A 17,147-nucleotide genomic window follows, 5' to 3' on the forward strand; every position below is an offset into this window, starting at 1 on the left:
AAGAACCTATAGACGTTATTAATATGAATAACAATTGAAATAAGAAGTTTTATTATGATAAATGAAACATTTGTTTGAGAAAGTAATAATTTAAGCATCAGTAGAAATTGAAAACAAAAACATGACATAGAATTTTTACAACACAGCAGAAGGCATATTATTAATATTACGAGCAAGGTAATGAGCGTTTGTAGTTTTTATTGCAAAAAAAAACAGAAAAGGGAAACAACTGCAAAATAAATGCTGTACGATTGTCTTCAGCAGGCAAATTATACGATTGGAGTGGAACACACAATCTTTCAATTTTAATAAACATAGTCTAACAATGATATGCTTACTATTCTATTAGGCATCTACTGGGTTCCTTAGATAATCAATTATCTTTTCTGGATGTTTTCGCATGGAAAACAAGAATAGTCCTATATATTTCTTAGAATTAAACGAAAAATACGCTAGATTTGGAAAACAAATGAAATGATATCGAGGCCATCCTTTTTCATCAAGGAAAAAAGTGTAAAATAAAAAAAACTGAAACAAATCCAAATCCATCCGGTACCACACTCACTGGGTATTTTCTTTACCGAACCCCGGGCAAACACCGAGGAGGAAGGATGAAGGGTAAATTTGAAACGGTGTAAAGTAACATAAAACCTTTACCGACTAACCTAAGACATGATAATATTACACACAGAGGTACAACTTGTATGATATGATTCAAATCGGATCGGAATTTAAGGATGCTTATGTATCAAGGTAACGTATTGAACGATATGTTAAACAATAAATGCCTATCTATTCTATTGCAATAACAAATCCAGCTATTTAAGTTTTCTGTTGATTTCATGTGGTAAAATTGTACATTGTTATTTGTTAACGTAGCTGCTTTTACAACTCATGGCGATCCTTATAGCTTTTCATAGTTTTTCATCCGAAAGCCTCAACATTTTGAGTTCGACCAAACAGTGTATATTTCTAATTAACTGAGGCGGCGTTGTCGACTAAAACTGAACGTTATTGCTGAAGAGGAGGTCCAGCAACGTTCGTCTACATCGAATCCATTTGTAAGCAACATTCAGTTGAGCGGCGTCGAAAATCCATGGAAATGGTTGTTGTCAGCGAGGGTGAATTATTTTCAAACTACAAACTCCCACAAACGGTCCGTTTTCGTATTTCGAAACGTTCCCGGTGTGTCCCAGTTCCGTGGAGCGCCTTAATGCGCAGTATAAACGCATGCGGTACGGCGATCCTTCGGCAACGGGTTTTGACGTTTCGTTGCTCAATTTGGCAACCCTGCTGAAAACTGTGTATACAAGCGAAGGCGAGAATAGTGGGAAAGGAGAAAAAAACACACAACAGAACGCTTTCGAACGCGTTTTGATGCACGTTCCCTCCGGTGTTTGGGTTTTCGCCTAGAGTCCGGGAGAGCGCCTGGTCGTGTGTGCTTGGGCGTCGGTTGCTAGATTTGGTGCTCGGTCGTCAAACATTGTGTTTACCGTAGAATTTGTGTTCGGTTTTCGGGCGAGTGGCAACGGTGCGGTTGCAGTTATTAATAGGAAGGCAGTGATTTGTTCCGTCCGACGCTTGCGGCGGCGGTTCGACGGCAGCGCGGCGACCGGAGCTGCTGGGCATCTTCATCTTCTTCCGCACGAAGATGCATATCTCGCTGGCGTGGGTGTAGTGCCATCGGTGTAATACGCGGTGCAAAGAGTAAGGACACGCACGAGCACGCACATACACACAACACGGTTCCGCGCGTACATTATGAAATCTGCCGGATTTGCCGCTCGGGCCACAATGGACCATTAGCGCCATCCTGCCGAGGAGGGAACCCCGCATAGGAGAAAGGTATCAACCGTTTTACCATTCTTGCGAATCGCCGCGAAACAACCTGAACGCTGCGCATCTATCAACCGAGCGCAGTAGGCCAACCGCATCAATACAAATTTATCCCGTAAGTTTTAGCACCGACAATTGTGCGCCAACATAGAATATGGTCGACAATGTTTACCTTTCCCACCTCTTTCCGGCCTCTTGCATACACACACACGCACACATGCGCACATACAGCGTACATCCTTGTGATTTTCTTGAATGCTTTCCTTACCCCCAGAACGTTTCCTGTTGAGGTGAGATTTTCCCTCACCTCACCCCATGCTCCAAGCGCGTGTAGTTTATCACCCGCCGGATCATGTATTCGCTTGCGGCGAAGAAGTAGAAGCAGAAGGAAAATCCCGCGACTGTTGACCCATAAAGTTGTCTTGTTGTTTGGCTGGGCTCGCGACTCCACTCCGGTTGTCACGGAATTGCGTGCGGTTGGTTGTTGTGCTTTTCTTTTTCTATCCACCCTCTTTGTTTCGTGTTTCAGCAGCTAACAACAAAATTGTCAAAACTATGCTGGGCTTGTTTTTTTAGCAAACATTTTAACAAGACGCAAAAGAGTTTTAAAAAACCCGTGGGTAGCTCTTCACAATACTTACCCTTTTTTGTTTTGTTTCGTCACTTACATAAACAACATAAATGCTGAAATCTTCTCGCTGATTTTCAGTGCGCGCCTTTTTGCGCCGTGTAACGACAGTTGGACAGTCCAGTTGCTTAACACTCTGCCATTTTGCTTTCAGGAATCGTTTCACCATCACATGATAGGAATAGGTTCGATCATTAATCTTCCCGATCAGGAAATCGTATAAAGTTTGAAGAAAATACTTTACGAAGCTTTGACTACAATAACATATTTTTCTTTTAGCAAACGTTCTTCACAAAACAAAAATTTGCCTTTATTAACTCGACGGTAAACCGAGGCAAGAAACGCTTTAAAGCGAATCTTTCCAATTATTCATCTGTTCAAACGAAGGCAGCATAATCGGTTACGATAGAAAAAAAACATTTCAATAACGGGAGTCCAACGAGATTATTGAAGTATTCGTTAATTGACTGAGCAATCGCCTGTTTGACGGAGCATCATACAAAAAAGAAAAGCTGCCGTTCCTGTGAATCATCTGGCATTCGTGCCATATGATGGTCACATACAAATTAAATATCGACGAAACATTCTTCTAAAAACACCCATTCGTTGGTTTAATTAATCGCAGTAGCTAATGTGCTTGTTTTATTACTGCGTAACTGCAACTTTAGTACTTGGTTTTGGTTGATTGAGTAATAATTCGACATAATATATGCCAATGCCCGCCCATGATTGCATTTACCTTAAGATTTCGATACACTTTAAATGTAAAGATAGTTTTTAGAAACGACGATCGGAATGGAGATGAAAAGTTCACTTTCAAATGTACACTGGTAGATTGATTGATGTTGATTGAAATGTATGATGAACGACTTTATGATGCTTAGAAATGTTACTTTGAACTACTTTAATCCAACATGTTAACAAAACACAGTACAGTACAAACCGGTCGCTACAGGTTCGGATTATCGTTCGTAAAATAATGTAAAGAAAGCATTCTCGAAAAAAGTACTATAATATTTTGTTCAAGGATTGATAATCTTAAATTATCTATAGTAAAAAAGAAAACAACAACCTCTATAGATGTTCCAAGCTTCATGATTTTCCTACGTTTTAAATGATTAAGACTCCACAAGGCCTTACGAACTAATTGGTGCTAACGAATGCGGTCTGTGGTTCGAATTATCCGGATGTTTTTTTTTCTTTTGCCACAGATTGGCGCTTCGTCCTTACGCCTTCCTGTGTGACGCAAAGTTTTTCTTTGCTATTGTTTCATGATAGCTGTAGCGTTACATGTACGCTCATTGTACGCTTTCGAACTGCAATGTTTGTCATTTTGGGTTTTATTTTGAACTCTTTACAACTCGTTTGTGAATTGTTCCTCTTCTTATTCGGTTTTGGTTGTTTTTGGTTTCGTTTCGTTTTGGCTTTAAATGATAAACCGATAGTGTAATAAATACTAATACAAAGTTGCGTGTGCGTGTGGTTTAATAAAGACACCCTACGAGCAGTCTCACCGGTGACTGGAATTGGTAACTAGTGTGTGGCGTTGTAAATGCACGACGTCGCGCGAAAAAAAAAGCCTAAAGTATAGACACTCGAATAGACCTCCGCTGGTCAGTCGTAGTACTGCGAATCCTTGGTGCCGCAGCATTTGGCGAACTTGGCGCTCAGGTCCTCCATGCAGAGGCGCGTGTCCTCCTTGATCTCCTGCAGTTTGATGCGCACCTCCTCCCGCATCAGGATGTAGCACATAGCGACCAGGCCCATGCCGAGCAGCATGTAGATGAAGTTGATGACCAGCTTGCTGGTTTTGGTCTCCTCCTCGCCGGTGCCGGGCACGAGATCGCCGATGCCGATCTTGCACAGGCTGGTCACGCAGAAGTAGGCCGAGTCGAGGTAGGACCACTTCTCCCACTCGGCGAACATGACCGTGCCGGTCGCAATGTAGATGGTGATCACCCAGAGGCAGGCGGTGGACGGCACGATGATGCGCTTGCGGGGCCCCGCCAGCCCAGAGCCGTCCTCGAGCGCCAGCTCCTCGTCGCTCCGGTGGCTGCACTCGTGCAGCCAGGTGTAGATCCACTTGAACGTCGACGCCAGCACCTTGCCCATGTTCATGAAGTACAGGATGTAGAGCGGGATGCCGAACGTGGCGTAGATGACGGTGGCGCCTTTGCCCCACGGCGTACGCGGCACCAGGTTGCCGTAGCCGATCATCGTGAAGACGGCAAGGCAGAACATCAGCGCCGCCGAGTAGCTCCACATCTTCTCCGGCGAGTGGTAGTCGTAGCCGCGCCGGATCGCGTCGGCCAGCTCATCCTGGTGGCGCTTCAGCACCAGGTCCGCCTCATAGTACCACATCGAGCTGTTGAACAGGTTCAGCTGCTCGGTCACGTTCCACAGCTCGGCGGCGCAGTTCCGCTGCAGCGCGTTCACGTGCTCCATCAGCGGGTTCGGCTCCCGGCCCTCGATCTTCACGAAGCTGGCGGCGCCGATCAGCGCGTACGCCACGATCAACCCCCCCACGCCGACCTGTGTGCACATGAACGCCACGAACTTGCGGCAGCAGTCCTTCATCCGCTCGCGCGGATCGCTGATCGTCGTCGACGAGGAGCCGCGGCTCCGCACCGACGAGCGTTGCCGGATCATAGTTTGCGGACTTCACAACTCCTCCCACCCACCCACCAGCCACAGCAACAAACACTAACTAACAACCTTCAACTCCGCAACTCCGTGTATCACTCCGGGAACCGACTGCGATGACCGACAGGCGATCCGAATCAGAAAAAGAAAATCACACCACCCAGTGGAAAAGGAAAAACTTCCTAACTCAGTGCGAAATAAACACTACACACACACACCGCGGTCCGCTGCCCGCTGCTGCGCAAAACAAACACACACACACACGCACACAAACAATGGTTGGCCGAAGGAGGAGGTTTTTCCTGTTTTCCTTCTCGCTGGATCTTCGCCTCCTGCTTTTTGATTGTGGGTCACAAAAGGGACGAACACTGCGGAAGGCTGGCCCAGGAGCAGTGTCCAGCACTCGAACGAATCCGGTTGATCGTGTTGGATGGAGCTCACTGACACTGGCCAACGACGACGACGACGACGACGACCACGGGTTGATGGGGTGTTCAGCTCGGCTGGTGTCGAATACTGGTTCCACGCATGGTGTGGTTTGGCGCTCGCCGCGAGTTCGATTGGATGCGATCCGCGCTCTCTCTCTAGTGCTCGCCGTGCGAGTAAAATTAGACGCAAACAAGAACTAATTTTAAACTTTCCCGTGGCCAGCAGCCAGCAAACCCTGCGCCTCCACTGCTCCGGCTCTGGGACTCTCTGCTTACTCTAGCTCGAAGATGACGACGGCGGGCGATGGCGAAGGAAGGAGAGGAAGGTTTCCACCCGATCGCGCATTCTTACGTGCTTTACGATAATGGACACCCCTTGGTGGTGCCCTTTGTCGTTTGCCGGCATTCGATTGCCGTATTGGATGACGCGCGAGATCATCCCAAGCGTTTGGGGCTTGGGAATGTGGCATTTTTGTTTGGTGATCAAAACATGCGAGCTCCAGAATTCCAATACAATCACCTTCTCACCCCTATCATTCCATCTTCTTACACCTATAGCGGACGGTTGATGTTGAATCGACGCAGCACGCAAATATGAGTAACATTCGCTGCAACGAGCCACCGGCGACCGCAACCACGTCCCTTGCCGGTAAGGACACCGACGGCGACACGGGCCCGTCCATCGCACAGTTTCAGCCGCAGCCGCAGCAGCAGCAGCAGCAACCACAACAACTGGCCACCGCCGCTGGAGCACCGGTCGACACCAGCAAGGGTAACCCGTGCCGGATAAACGGGGTGAAGGGGTACCAGAACCGCACGAATAGTATTATCTACTGTCCGCCGCTGCTGCGCACCAATCCGCAGAAGGACAAATGTAGCGCAATAATTTATTTCGGAGGCGATGTACAGGTAAGCGAATGAGCGATGCGACTGTTTCCAGCCAAAAAGCAACCTAATACCCTCGATCTCCCCATCAACCGTGCCACAACGCGTAGGACATTCCGGAGAAGATGGAATCGAACCGGGACAACAAGAACTACATCAAGTGGAACCTCGAGAACACGGCGTTACTGCTGCGGGAATCGTTTCCGCAATCGCACATCATCGTCGTGCGTCCGATGCGGATGGAGTACAGCACGTTCAGCTGCTTTGACAACTTCGTGCGTGGTAACAACGCCGGTATACCCGACCACACGCCGATGCACTTTTCGCTGCAGCACCTGGAAGAGTAAGTCGGGAGGGGGGCGGTCGCCTGTTTCGCCGATGTTGCTAACGCTTCACTTGCTTCGTTTTAGGCTTCTGATCAACCTGACCAAAAAGCTGACCAAGCCGATTCTGGATCAGGAATTTCTCCACAAGCTGCTAGCCGCCTCCAGCTCGAAATCGCTCGCCAGCGATATGTCCTGCAAGCAGTCGAACAATGTCGATTTATTACAGGTGCGTGATTTACTTACCAGGGTTTCGTTAATATCACTGGTGATGGATACCGTAAGAAACATGTTTACAAATTTCATTCGTTCATTCCAGAGCGATATCTACGATTCCGCTGGCGGCGATTCGACGAATGAGAGTGACTTGACGGATTTGCTGTGGTGGCGCGAAAATCTTAACCTAGATAAAGCTAGTCTCAAGCTGATCGGCTTCAGCAAAGGCTGCGTCGTGCTGAACCAGTTCATCTACGAGTTTCACTACTATAAAACGCTAACGCCCGACGATAGCACGATGATGCGCCTGGTGTCCCGCATTACCGACATGTACTGGCTGGACGGTGGCCATGGCGGTGGCAAGAACACCTGGATCACGTCGCGAAGCCTGCTAGAGACGCTCTGTCGGTTGTGCATTAACGTGCACGTGCACGTGACACCATATCAGATACAGGACGACCACCGTCCGTGGATCCGGAAGGAGGAGAAAGCGTTCACCGACCTGCTGAAGCGACTCGGGGCGTCGTTCGACCGCCACCTGTATCCGAGCGAGGCCAACTCGACCAACCTGTACACGCACTTCGACGTGCTCAACCGATTTCGGCAGCATCAGATGAACATCTTCACCCAGCAGCTGCACCAAACATCACAGCAACCGATTGTTCAGCACACCGCGCCCGGCGCCTACCGGTCGGACGCGGCGCCGGACGTCACCGATAACAGGGAGTACGCGCCGGACGAGTCAGCGCTGCACAAGGACGCGATGGAGACGGAGGAGGCCGGCGACGATGCACCGCCGTCGGAGTCCGCGCTGCAGGAGATCGAGCACGATGCCGACATGCATGACAACTGACAATCAGATCGCGACTACATGCAACTTATTTCGGTATTCATTTAGGGAGCGACGACGACGACGACGACAACGACGACGATGTAGTCGATGGTCCCGAACACGCAATACTTACATCATTCAAGTGACGATTGCCATGTTAGATTGTACCGTGCATTCCCTAACTCTATCGCGTATCTTTTTGTACATTTAAGTATTTTAAAACTACGATTTGTCATCGAACACGTACTACTATCTAGAGAAGTAATTTATCCGTAAGATCTACCGAGCATTCGCATTAGGGGTGACCCCAACCCCTAAACCGCGCATCTCGTTTTAATTAACTTTTAAAACTCAGCAATCATTAGCAATCATCAGCAATTCGCATAGACAGTACCTGAAACAAGAATGAAGCAATCCCATTTTTAGGAAGTATCTTTAAAAAATTGCTTGTGAACGAGCCACCACTCAGGCATTGCTGTGAAACGGTTAACACAACTTATACCAGCGTGTGAATGTGACGTACAGCCGGGTTTTAATTTGTAATCTTTCCGTAACAGTTTGGCAGGGACACCGTTTTACTCAGCTAACTTTGTTTCGTTGATAGTTTAAACTGTGTTCTTTCCAATCCAGTTATTTTATCGGTACATGGAGCAAGTGTAGCGATTACTGTACTCTGCTATTTACCTTTCAAATGCCGTTTGAGAAATATCTTCATCAGGGCCAAAAAAGTCGTCTCAAATAGACGTGCTCCGGATATGATTAGACATACACTTTGGCTGGTATAATTAGTGTTGATGAACGCAGATTTTGGAGCCATCGCATAAAATCGCTAGAAAACTGTACTGTAGGGGGTGCTGTTCTTGTTTCGCGGACTGTAGCTCATAACATTAGATTTGCGTTTTCCGTACGATCAGAGAGGAGATCCGGAGCGATTCGTATCAAATACAATAACTAGACTTTCATTGCAATAAGACAGCTGTGTTATACATGCCATGCGTGCGGTTAGCTAACGGCTGCGTAGAGAGCGGCGACTACGTGTTCCATTTTTCCAAACTGAAGCTTAAATGTGTAGCGTGTGTACTAACATTTCGTCCTGTGTTAGCAATATATTCGTTCAATTGATTGTAAATTTCTCTGTCATCCCCCAAACGCGGGCTCCTTTTTAATGAAATAAAAAACAAACACAATGATTTGAAAATAGGTCGCACATGCCGCATGCTTTGCCACTTTTCATAATTGAAAAGTTGTGACCTTTACGTTTTTTTCTATAGATACTGTTCCATGTAGAAAATAAGAACGATTATACTTAAACATTTATACTTTGCATTTAGCTAATTTGAAACAGTTTTATGTCGATTTGCTTTTGTAATTTAGACACTAAAAATCTACAACGTACATTCAGCATACATGAATCGTATAAAAATATGCAATGTTTCTACAGCACCCTTCTTCTTCTTCTTTCGCTATGCGAGTCGGGGTATATCCTCCTACGCTAAGTCGAACGTTTGTTCCCTTACTCGTAATCAGAGGCGTACCGACTCTGTCCGAACTTCTATGAAGGGGCTCGTCCTTTAGGACCGGCTAATAATAGCCATATGTCCACCCGCCGGCCACGGGAGGGATAATTCCTTCCGTTGTCAGGACACAAGAACTCGTGGTCTGCTTGATTGACTCAAACAGAACGAGATGTGCGGCAGCTAGGATTTTTCTGACCTGAGCTCCAGCTCGGCGTGACCACGCGGTCGTGCCGTAACCTTACTTTTCCGCTAACCCTTTCAGGAACTGCACTGCTAACCTCCGCTCTGATTCACTGCCGAACTGAAACGTCTACAGCACCCAAACCAGGTCGTATGAACGTACAATGCCCAGTGCTTGACAGCTGTCAAGATAACAGGAAGAATGTTTTTACATGCAGCGTAGTAGCATAAAGTGTGTATTATGTGCTTCAATAAACCACGTTCCGGCCATCAACAGCGCTCCCATCAACAAATTACCTAAAACGTGAACATTTCCAACGTTTAATCAAACAAAGTCGTGCGTAATTTTCGTCCTAAAAGGTGACCGCGTTTCGGCGTTTTGATCCGCCCGCCGTACGACGCAGATCGGATTGTTCGTTTCGAATCGAAGTGGTTACACAGCGTATAGGGGGTATTTCGTGACGTCACGGGTGTATAAAATCGTACGATGCGAAACGGCGGCCGCTGATTGGTCGAGACGGTCGCATGATCTTATGTTTTCGTCGGATCATCAAAACACGGGTCGCCGCCGCGGTTTGAAGTTTCACGAGCGCAGCTCGCGGTTGATGCAACACACAACAGTGTTTGCAAAACATTTCGTTCCGTCTCGCGGTGTGGTGTTGTGTTATTTCTGGTAGTTTGAGAAGAGAAAAAAGTCAATAAGTGAGCTTGAGCGTTTGGCTCGGTAAAAACAAAGGCGCGAAATGGATCAGGACAGGGTGTGGAACGATCCGTTCCAACCGCCCGGGATGTACTTCCCGGCCACGGTGTTCAAGGAGGATGAGCTCGATATGAACGACATGAGCGACATCGGTGATATCACCGATATTTGTAAGTGTCTTTGAAGTGAAGCATAGCTTTCGTTTGCCAAGAGAGGCTAATGGTTCTTTCGTTCGCAGACCAAATGAACGAGGAGAAGCTGATCAACATCATGGGGGAGGACTTTCTCACCAACTACAGCTGGGAGGATGGTCCGTCGATGAACGTGTCCGCCAACTCGACGGCCATCGGTAGCGCCTCGCCAGGCGTAACAGTGAAGGAAGAGTGTGTCGCTTCGGACACCGCTTCAGCCGTGTCGACCGAGCCGTCACTGTATCAGAACCTGGTGCTGCCCAACGATCCTATGCTGTTGGCGACGACGGCGACAAGTGCGGAGCCCGCGAGCTCCCAGCAAACGACGCAGCAGCAGCAGCAGCCGCAGCGTTCAAAGGAGGAAAAGAAACACACCGTACTTCAACCACTCGCTCCAGCGCCGCCGCAGCAGCAGCAACAGATTTTACCTGCCCCACCACAAATTGCACCCCAGCATTTGCACCTGCAGCCCTCACAGATCGTAACCGGCCCGCGCTCGGTCATTCTGACGCAAAACGGTGCCGCGGTCGGCCCGACTGGTGCACAAACGCTTCTGGTAGCGAATGCAAATGGGCTTGGTTCCGTGGCTCACACGTACACGGCGAAAAAGATCGCTCCGGCAACAACGGCACAGCAGCAGACCACCACCAGAACCCTGCTGCCAGGCCTTTCGAACGTGCGATTGCAAAACCTGACCCAACCGACGGTGGCATCCGGAGGCAGCGCCGGTGCAACGGCCGCCATGCCCGTGATGCAGCAGCTATTTGCGCTGCAAACGGCCGACAAGCAGTCGGCCGTGTTTCTGCAGGCGAACACGCCGGTCATCTACACCAGCGCGAACGTGCATTCGATCGCTACGACGACGGCGACGGTGAAGGCTAACCCGGCCAATATCCACACGCTCGTCAACACGTTGAACGGCCCGGTTCTGACGGCCGGTATACCCGTCATGTTGGACGCTGCACCGGCCCAGCCGGAGCGGGCCAAGGTGCAGCTTAATCGCCTGCAGCCTGCAACGGCTGCATCACCGGGATCGTCATCGTCGAATGGGCTCGGGTCCCCCGGAATCGGGGTTCCGAAGGTGAAGGAGGTGAAGCGGTCGGCGCACAATGCGATCGAACGGCGCTACCGAACGTCCATCAACAGCTGCATCGTGGAGTTGAAGAACATCGTCGTGGGCGAGGAGGCGAAGCTGAACAAGTCGGCTATCCTACGCAAAGCGATCGACCACATCCGGCACCTGCAGAAGCAGAACAATGCGCTCCGGCAGGAAAATATGAGCTACAAGCTACGCTTCTCCGATCATAAGCACACGCTCAAGGACTTGCTGGTGAGCCAGCAGAGTGTGGCGGACGAAATGCTGACGACGGCACCGATCACGCCGCCACGCAGCGACGAATCGAACCCGTCCTCATCGCCGACGCACTCGGACAGCTCGATGCCGGGCTCGCCGTTCGGTGGCTCGTCCTCCATCCACCTGTCCACCGCCGGTTCGCCGTCCGGCTGCGACGACCTGCTGGATGACGATCTGATGTCCGGCATCGGGGGCATGTCGTCCAACTCGAGGCTCACCATCTGCATGTTCATGCTGGCCGTGCTGATCGTGAACCCCTTTGGGAGTCTGCTCTCGTTCGCCACCGACGACGGCGAGGGCCGGCTGTACGAGGAGATGGGCACGCAGCGGCGCATCCTCGCCGTGGAGGAGTCGTTCTCGTGGTCGCGCATCTCGTCCTCGCTGCTGCTGGCGCTTGTCAACTTCATCTTTCTCGCGCTCTGCCTCGTCCGGATGCTGGTGTACGGCGACCCCGTGCTGACGCCGCGCTCCCGTGCCTCCACCGACTACTGGAAGCACAAGCGCCAATCGGACGTCGAGTTCCGGCGGGGCAACGCGACCGAATCGTACCGCGAGGCGAAGCTGTGCCTGCAATCGTTCGGGCTGTCGCTGCCCTCGACACGCCTCGAGTGCGCCTCGGCGACCGCGTGGCAGTTTGTGCGTATGTTCTTCCACCGGCTGTACATCGGACGCTGGCTGTCGCGCCGCACCGGTGGCCTCTTCAAGCCCGAGGGCGAACGAATGCACGCGCTACACTCGGCGCGCGAACTTGCCCTGCTCTACCATCGGCTCAACCAGCTGCACCTCGTCTCGGACCACACGGACGCGAACGGCCTCATGATGAGCTTGTGCGCCGTCAACATGGCAGAGGCGGCCGCCGGTGTCCTCTCGGTGGACGACACGATCGAGATCTACCTGCTGGCAGCGCTGCGCGTGAAGCGCAGCTACCCACGCATGATGCAGTACTTCTGCCGCTACTATCTCGGCAAGGCGAAGCAGCTAGCCAGCGATCATACGAGCCGCAAGTTCCGCTGGCTGTTCACCGCCTACGGCTTCCAGTTTCTCACCGCCAGCAGCACTTTCCGCTACGAGGAGCGGCTCGGTGACTCGCACGAGACTTTCACGCGTCTGTGCAACAAGGTATATTCCAGTGGACTTTTCTCATCCGGGTTTCGCGTATCGAATCACACAGCATTTAGTTTGATGATAATTTAACCATTATTATCAAAAATAATTCTACATAATTTGCCCTGACATTCTCTGAGCTAGATCATTGCAAACCTTTCCTCTTGACAACCCGATATCAAAACATCAACAATCGGCAATCTCGCATCAGCTTTTCAGACCAACGAATGTTCACAAAATTTTCCTTCTTTCTTTTCCTCCGACAAGGCCGACCCGCTCGAGTACGTGATGCGCGAGTACCGGCTGAACCTGCTGCAGAAGGCAATCCAGCTGCTTGTTGGCTCCGGGCGGGACGCGCACGGTCAGGGCCGGCTGGTCGCGAGTGGAAGCGACGCGGCCGGACTGCAAGCGGCGGGCAAGGAGGCGATCCACCGGGACGACGTCGATCGCGGCTCGGAGCTGATGGGTAAGGCCGGTGGGACCGGTGGCCTGCACGCCGACAGCGGTTGTCCCAACAGCGATATCCTGCACTTCACCGAGCTGCTGAAGGACACGCTGACCACCGAGCAGCCGGTACCGTTCGATGCTTGCGTCCTGCACGGGAACGGCTGCTTCGATCAGCTGGCCCACTGGTGGTCGAACTTGCTGAGCGTGGCCGCCTTCTGGCTGCTAGGCGAGGACGAGCGTGCCGAGTCGCTGTACGGTCACGTTGAGAACATCCCGGCTGAGTTGCGCCATCCGCAGCAGGATCCGCTCGCCAACGCCCTGCTGGTTGCGTTCCAGGTCAAGCGTGGTCTAATGTAAGTTTGTCTTTGGCCCCATAACAATACTGCAGCAGTTCACTCTGCACGTACCTTTCTCTCTCTAGCACCAAAACGGAATCGGACTTTGCCACCATCTTCGAGCAGTGCAACGCGAGCAGCCGCCTGCTGGAGGACAGTCTGACCGGCAACATCTGCAAGACACCGAGCCGCCTCAAGCTGGTAAGTCGCGCGTCCATTTCACACCATCAGCGGACCCCCAGCTCGCCTAACCTCCTGTCCCTCCTGCGGGTGCATTGTAGTTGCATTGCACTTTTCGTGTTCGCAAACCGGTGCAGTACTTCTGCAGTGCAACCCGAAGGTGCGCCCTTCGGACACACTCACCTCTACACAAGGCTCAAGCGGACCGAATACAGTGATACTGGTGCACATCGATATGGTCTAACTATAAACATCAATTTTACCGATCAGTTAGAATATACTTCAACCACCAGGCCCGAGTTACAAATCGTACTCGTAGCATCTGCAATCAATCAACATTCTCTTTTAAATTATTTCCAAATCAACTGATAGGTTATAAGTGTTTAGGAAACTAGTTAATGTAACAACCGAATGTTGAAATCGGTTAAAAACTAGGGCATAGGAAAGTGGCGACTTTTCGTAAGCGGCTTTGTTTACAAAATATTTCATTTGTGAACATTATTATGAGTTGCTTACCTTTATCGCACAGCTTATCGATAATGGCTTCCATTATCGTTTGTTGGTGAATGTCAACAAACATGGTGATGAATTCTAGCTTTTTCATATGGTGTTTGGTTGAACGCTGTTCGATTGGCTAGGGTTTTCATTTCATTTTTAAGTTTTATAAACGTGTACATTTGAATGCAGCGAAAGTGTCTATGTGTTAAGGTGCACCATCCATCGTTGTGTGAACTAGTATGTATTACCTATACTATTGAGACTATATTCATCGTCGGATTGGTTTTTCATGCAGCTTGCCCAGCTACTCGCCTGCGACTGGCTGCTCGAGTCCCGGACGGCCCTCTGGGAGATGGAGAACGACATGCGTTACTACCAGGACTACCTGACCGTACCGGGCACGATCTTGGCGGCATTCCAAGCCGACCTCAACCTGCTCCGTCTGGTGACGAGCAAATTTCCGGTCAGCACCTACGGTAAAAACACCAACCACCGGGCGGTAGACATTAATGGTTCTTTCGTTTCGCAGAACGCCCAGTCGCGCGTGTTCCTCTACGAGGCGATCTGTCGGCTGATGGCGGGCGCTGCACCCGGCCCGACACAGCAGCTGCTCGATCGCAGCCTGCGCCAGCGCAACTGCCGCTCGTCCCTCATCTGCGGCAAGGACCGGTCGGCCCAGCTCGAGGGTGGGCGGGAGCGGGCGGCCGCACTGTACGTCGCCTGCAAGCACCTACCGTCCCCCTGCCTGTCGTCGCCGGGCGAGCGGGCCGGAATGCTGGAGGAGGCCGCCAAGACGCTGGAGAAGATCGGCGATAAGAAGCGCCTGCAGCAGTGCTACCAGCTGATGAAATCGCTCGGCAGCGGCAGTGTGACCAATTGAGGGCCAACCGGTGTTTTTCCTTTTTTGTACTCATATTAACTACCTAGCCTAGCTGTACTTCGTCCTTTCTCTGCCCCCTTTTTAACGTGTTAAACACCTAGATTAGTAATTTATTGGTAAGCGCGGAGCCCGTGGTGGGACTTTTTTGGTTTGTTTTGCAGCACATCGCCGCAGTTTGTTTTCGTTTTGACCTGCTTTCGTCCTGATGCACCCGGCTTTATTCGTAGGCTCTTATTTTACAATGAGGAACAGAACTTTTATCAAGATCATATGTCATAGGAATACACACACACATAATATGTGTAATACTTCTAATAAACGTACGTAAAGTGTGCGTTCGAGAAAAAGTGTCACTGGGGTTTCACGTATGTAGCAAACCGGAAGAAAGAAGTCGACACTGGTCCAAACTAGATGCACTGCGTTGGTTTTATTAGCTATATTCTCCACATTGAACACGTTGCGTTAAGAAGAAGGTGATGGTCGTCACGAACGTTGTATGGTTGATAGGATGTCGCCCCCTAGCACTTGTCGAACGTGACGCAGAACGTGCAGATTGTTGGGCGTCCAGTTTCCGGTGCCGGTTCGTCCTGGTCGTTGGGTCGCCGAAGGTTGTGGCCGCTCGGTGCGGGATGCTCGATGCCACCGCAGGGTCGCTGGCTGTTGCCGGTCACCAGCACGGCGACCAGGTGCGAGATGTAGCTCTTCGCCAGCCGGAGCGTTTCGATCTTGGACAGCTTGCGGTTCTTCGGCTCGGTCGGGATGAGCTGGCGCAGGGTGCTGAACGCCGCGTTGACACTGGGTGGAACGAGAAAGGGAGGAAGGCCCGCCGTGCGGAGCAGCTCAGTTGGGGTGGTGTTGCTGCTGCCACTGCCACTACTCCTATCGTGAGCCATCACTAGGGCTGCTCACCTGTGCGTCCGGTAGCGTTCCCGCGCGTTTGCCTGCAGCCGCTGCTCGAAGCCACACTGTTGCTGCTGCTGCTGTTGCTCGCCGTGGATTCCGGACGGTTCCAGTGCCGATGGTAGGAGGTTGCTGTTGTTGCCGCGCTGCCGGTTTCGGCTCATCCTGCTGCTCAGAGGCACATCGCCTCACAATGCGATCCGGGTATGTGCGCGTTCGAAGACTCACTGAACGACGCAACGACAAATGACGTGAGTCCGTGTTACCCGACTCTGCGGCGCGGTGGAAAAAAAACACCATGTGGAAAACAAATTAAGTCATTACTCGAACATGACGAATGGCACAAACAACAACACAACGGCCCATATAAACACACAACACACGCACTGGCCTGCGATCCCCGGACATGTTTATGGGTTAACGAGGCCGAATCTCACCCTCTCCTTCTCTCTCTCCCTCTCCCTATCCCTCCTTCTATCTAGGTTTCCTCTTGGCAATCTCCGGGAATCTCGAATATTCTGCCGGCACGTCTTTTTACCCTTGTCGCTCTCGATCTTCCTTCCTTCCAGCACCGAACAACTGATCGATATCGCAGATGTCGCCGGCTATGAATGGATCGCCTTTTTTCGGTCTCGGAAGGAGGAAAGTACCCGATCCGGCCCGGCGAGCGGGAAAACACCGACCGGAAAGGCGCGCCGCAAGACGAGAAAAACGCGCAATGCATGAAAACATGACAACTTGTTGCCTATTTTGTTTTGGTTTCCCATTTCTCTTTTCCCTTCCTGCAAGTGCGCGGGTCGTCGGGTCCCCGGGCGCATTATGACCCTTGATGCTGCGGTCCTTAGCCTTAGTTCCTCTTTCCCCCGACCTTTCTCGCTGTTCGGGTTCACTTTCTCCGTTCCGTCTATTTGTTTTTAATGCATTCCGCTTCTCTACCTCTTTTGGTTATCCTAGCGCAGAATATTATGAATGGGACTGGAACCATTACGTGAGCGTGGATTTCGTCGAGACGAATGGGAAATAACGTTGAAGTTTCACAGTGGTTGACTGCACCAGTTTTCTGGATGATT

General features: G+C 50.7%; 4 protein-coding genes across 4 annotated transcripts; 2 read left to right on the top strand and 2 right to left on the bottom strand.

The window, feature by feature from the left end:
- The first annotated feature begins 1,364 nt into the window (after positions 1-1,364).
- On the top strand, positions 1,365-9,011 carry LOC131269764 (mitochondrial protein C2orf69 homolog). The gene is made up of 5 exons (XM_058272275.1): positions 1,365-1,951; positions 6,094-6,444; positions 6,531-6,763; positions 6,831-6,972; positions 7,063-9,011. Exons 2-5 carry the CDS (start codon positions 6,130-6,132, stop codon positions 7,810-7,812), a joined length of 1,440 nt encoding a protein of 479 aa, XP_058128258.1. The 5' UTR covers positions 1,365-1,951; positions 6,094-6,129; the 3' UTR covers positions 7,813-9,011.
- On the bottom strand, positions 4,079-5,113 carry LOC131269775 (TWiK family of potassium channels protein 18). Its single transcript, XM_058272290.1, has one exon. The coding sequence runs from the start codon at positions 5,111-5,113 to the stop codon at positions 4,079-4,081; it is 1,035 nt and encodes a 344-aa protein (XP_058128273.1).
- Positions 9,012-9,771: 760 nt separating the features above from the next.
- Positions 9,772-15,522, top strand: LOC131269748 (sterol regulatory element-binding protein 1). The gene is made up of 6 exons (XM_058272256.1): positions 9,772-10,358; positions 10,427-12,852; positions 13,105-13,637; positions 13,706-13,820; positions 14,593-14,760; positions 14,827-15,522. The coding sequence occupies exons 1-6, from the start codon at positions 10,232-10,234 to the stop codon at positions 15,175-15,177; spliced, it is 3,720 nt and encodes a 1,239-aa protein (XP_058128239.1). The 5' UTR covers positions 9,772-10,231; the 3' UTR covers positions 15,178-15,522.
- A 173-nt stretch (positions 15,523-15,695) lies between these two features.
- On the bottom strand, positions 15,696-16,241 carry LOC131268788 (basic helix-loop-helix transcription factor scleraxis-like). The gene is made up of 2 exons (XM_058271063.1): positions 16,087-16,241; positions 15,696-15,972 (listed from the first exon to the last, which is right to left on the bottom strand). The coding sequence occupies exons 1-2, from the start codon at positions 16,239-16,241 to the stop codon at positions 15,696-15,698; spliced, it is 432 nt and encodes a 143-aa protein (XP_058127046.1).
- Between the last annotated feature and the right edge of the window lie 906 nt (positions 16,242-17,147).

The sequence above is a fragment of the Anopheles coustani genome, chromosome X, assembly GCF_943734705.1.
Source record: "Anopheles coustani chromosome X, idAnoCousDA_361_x.2, whole genome shotgun sequence".
Lineage (NCBI taxonomy): Eukaryota > Metazoa > Arthropoda > Insecta > Diptera > Culicidae > Anopheles > Anopheles coustani.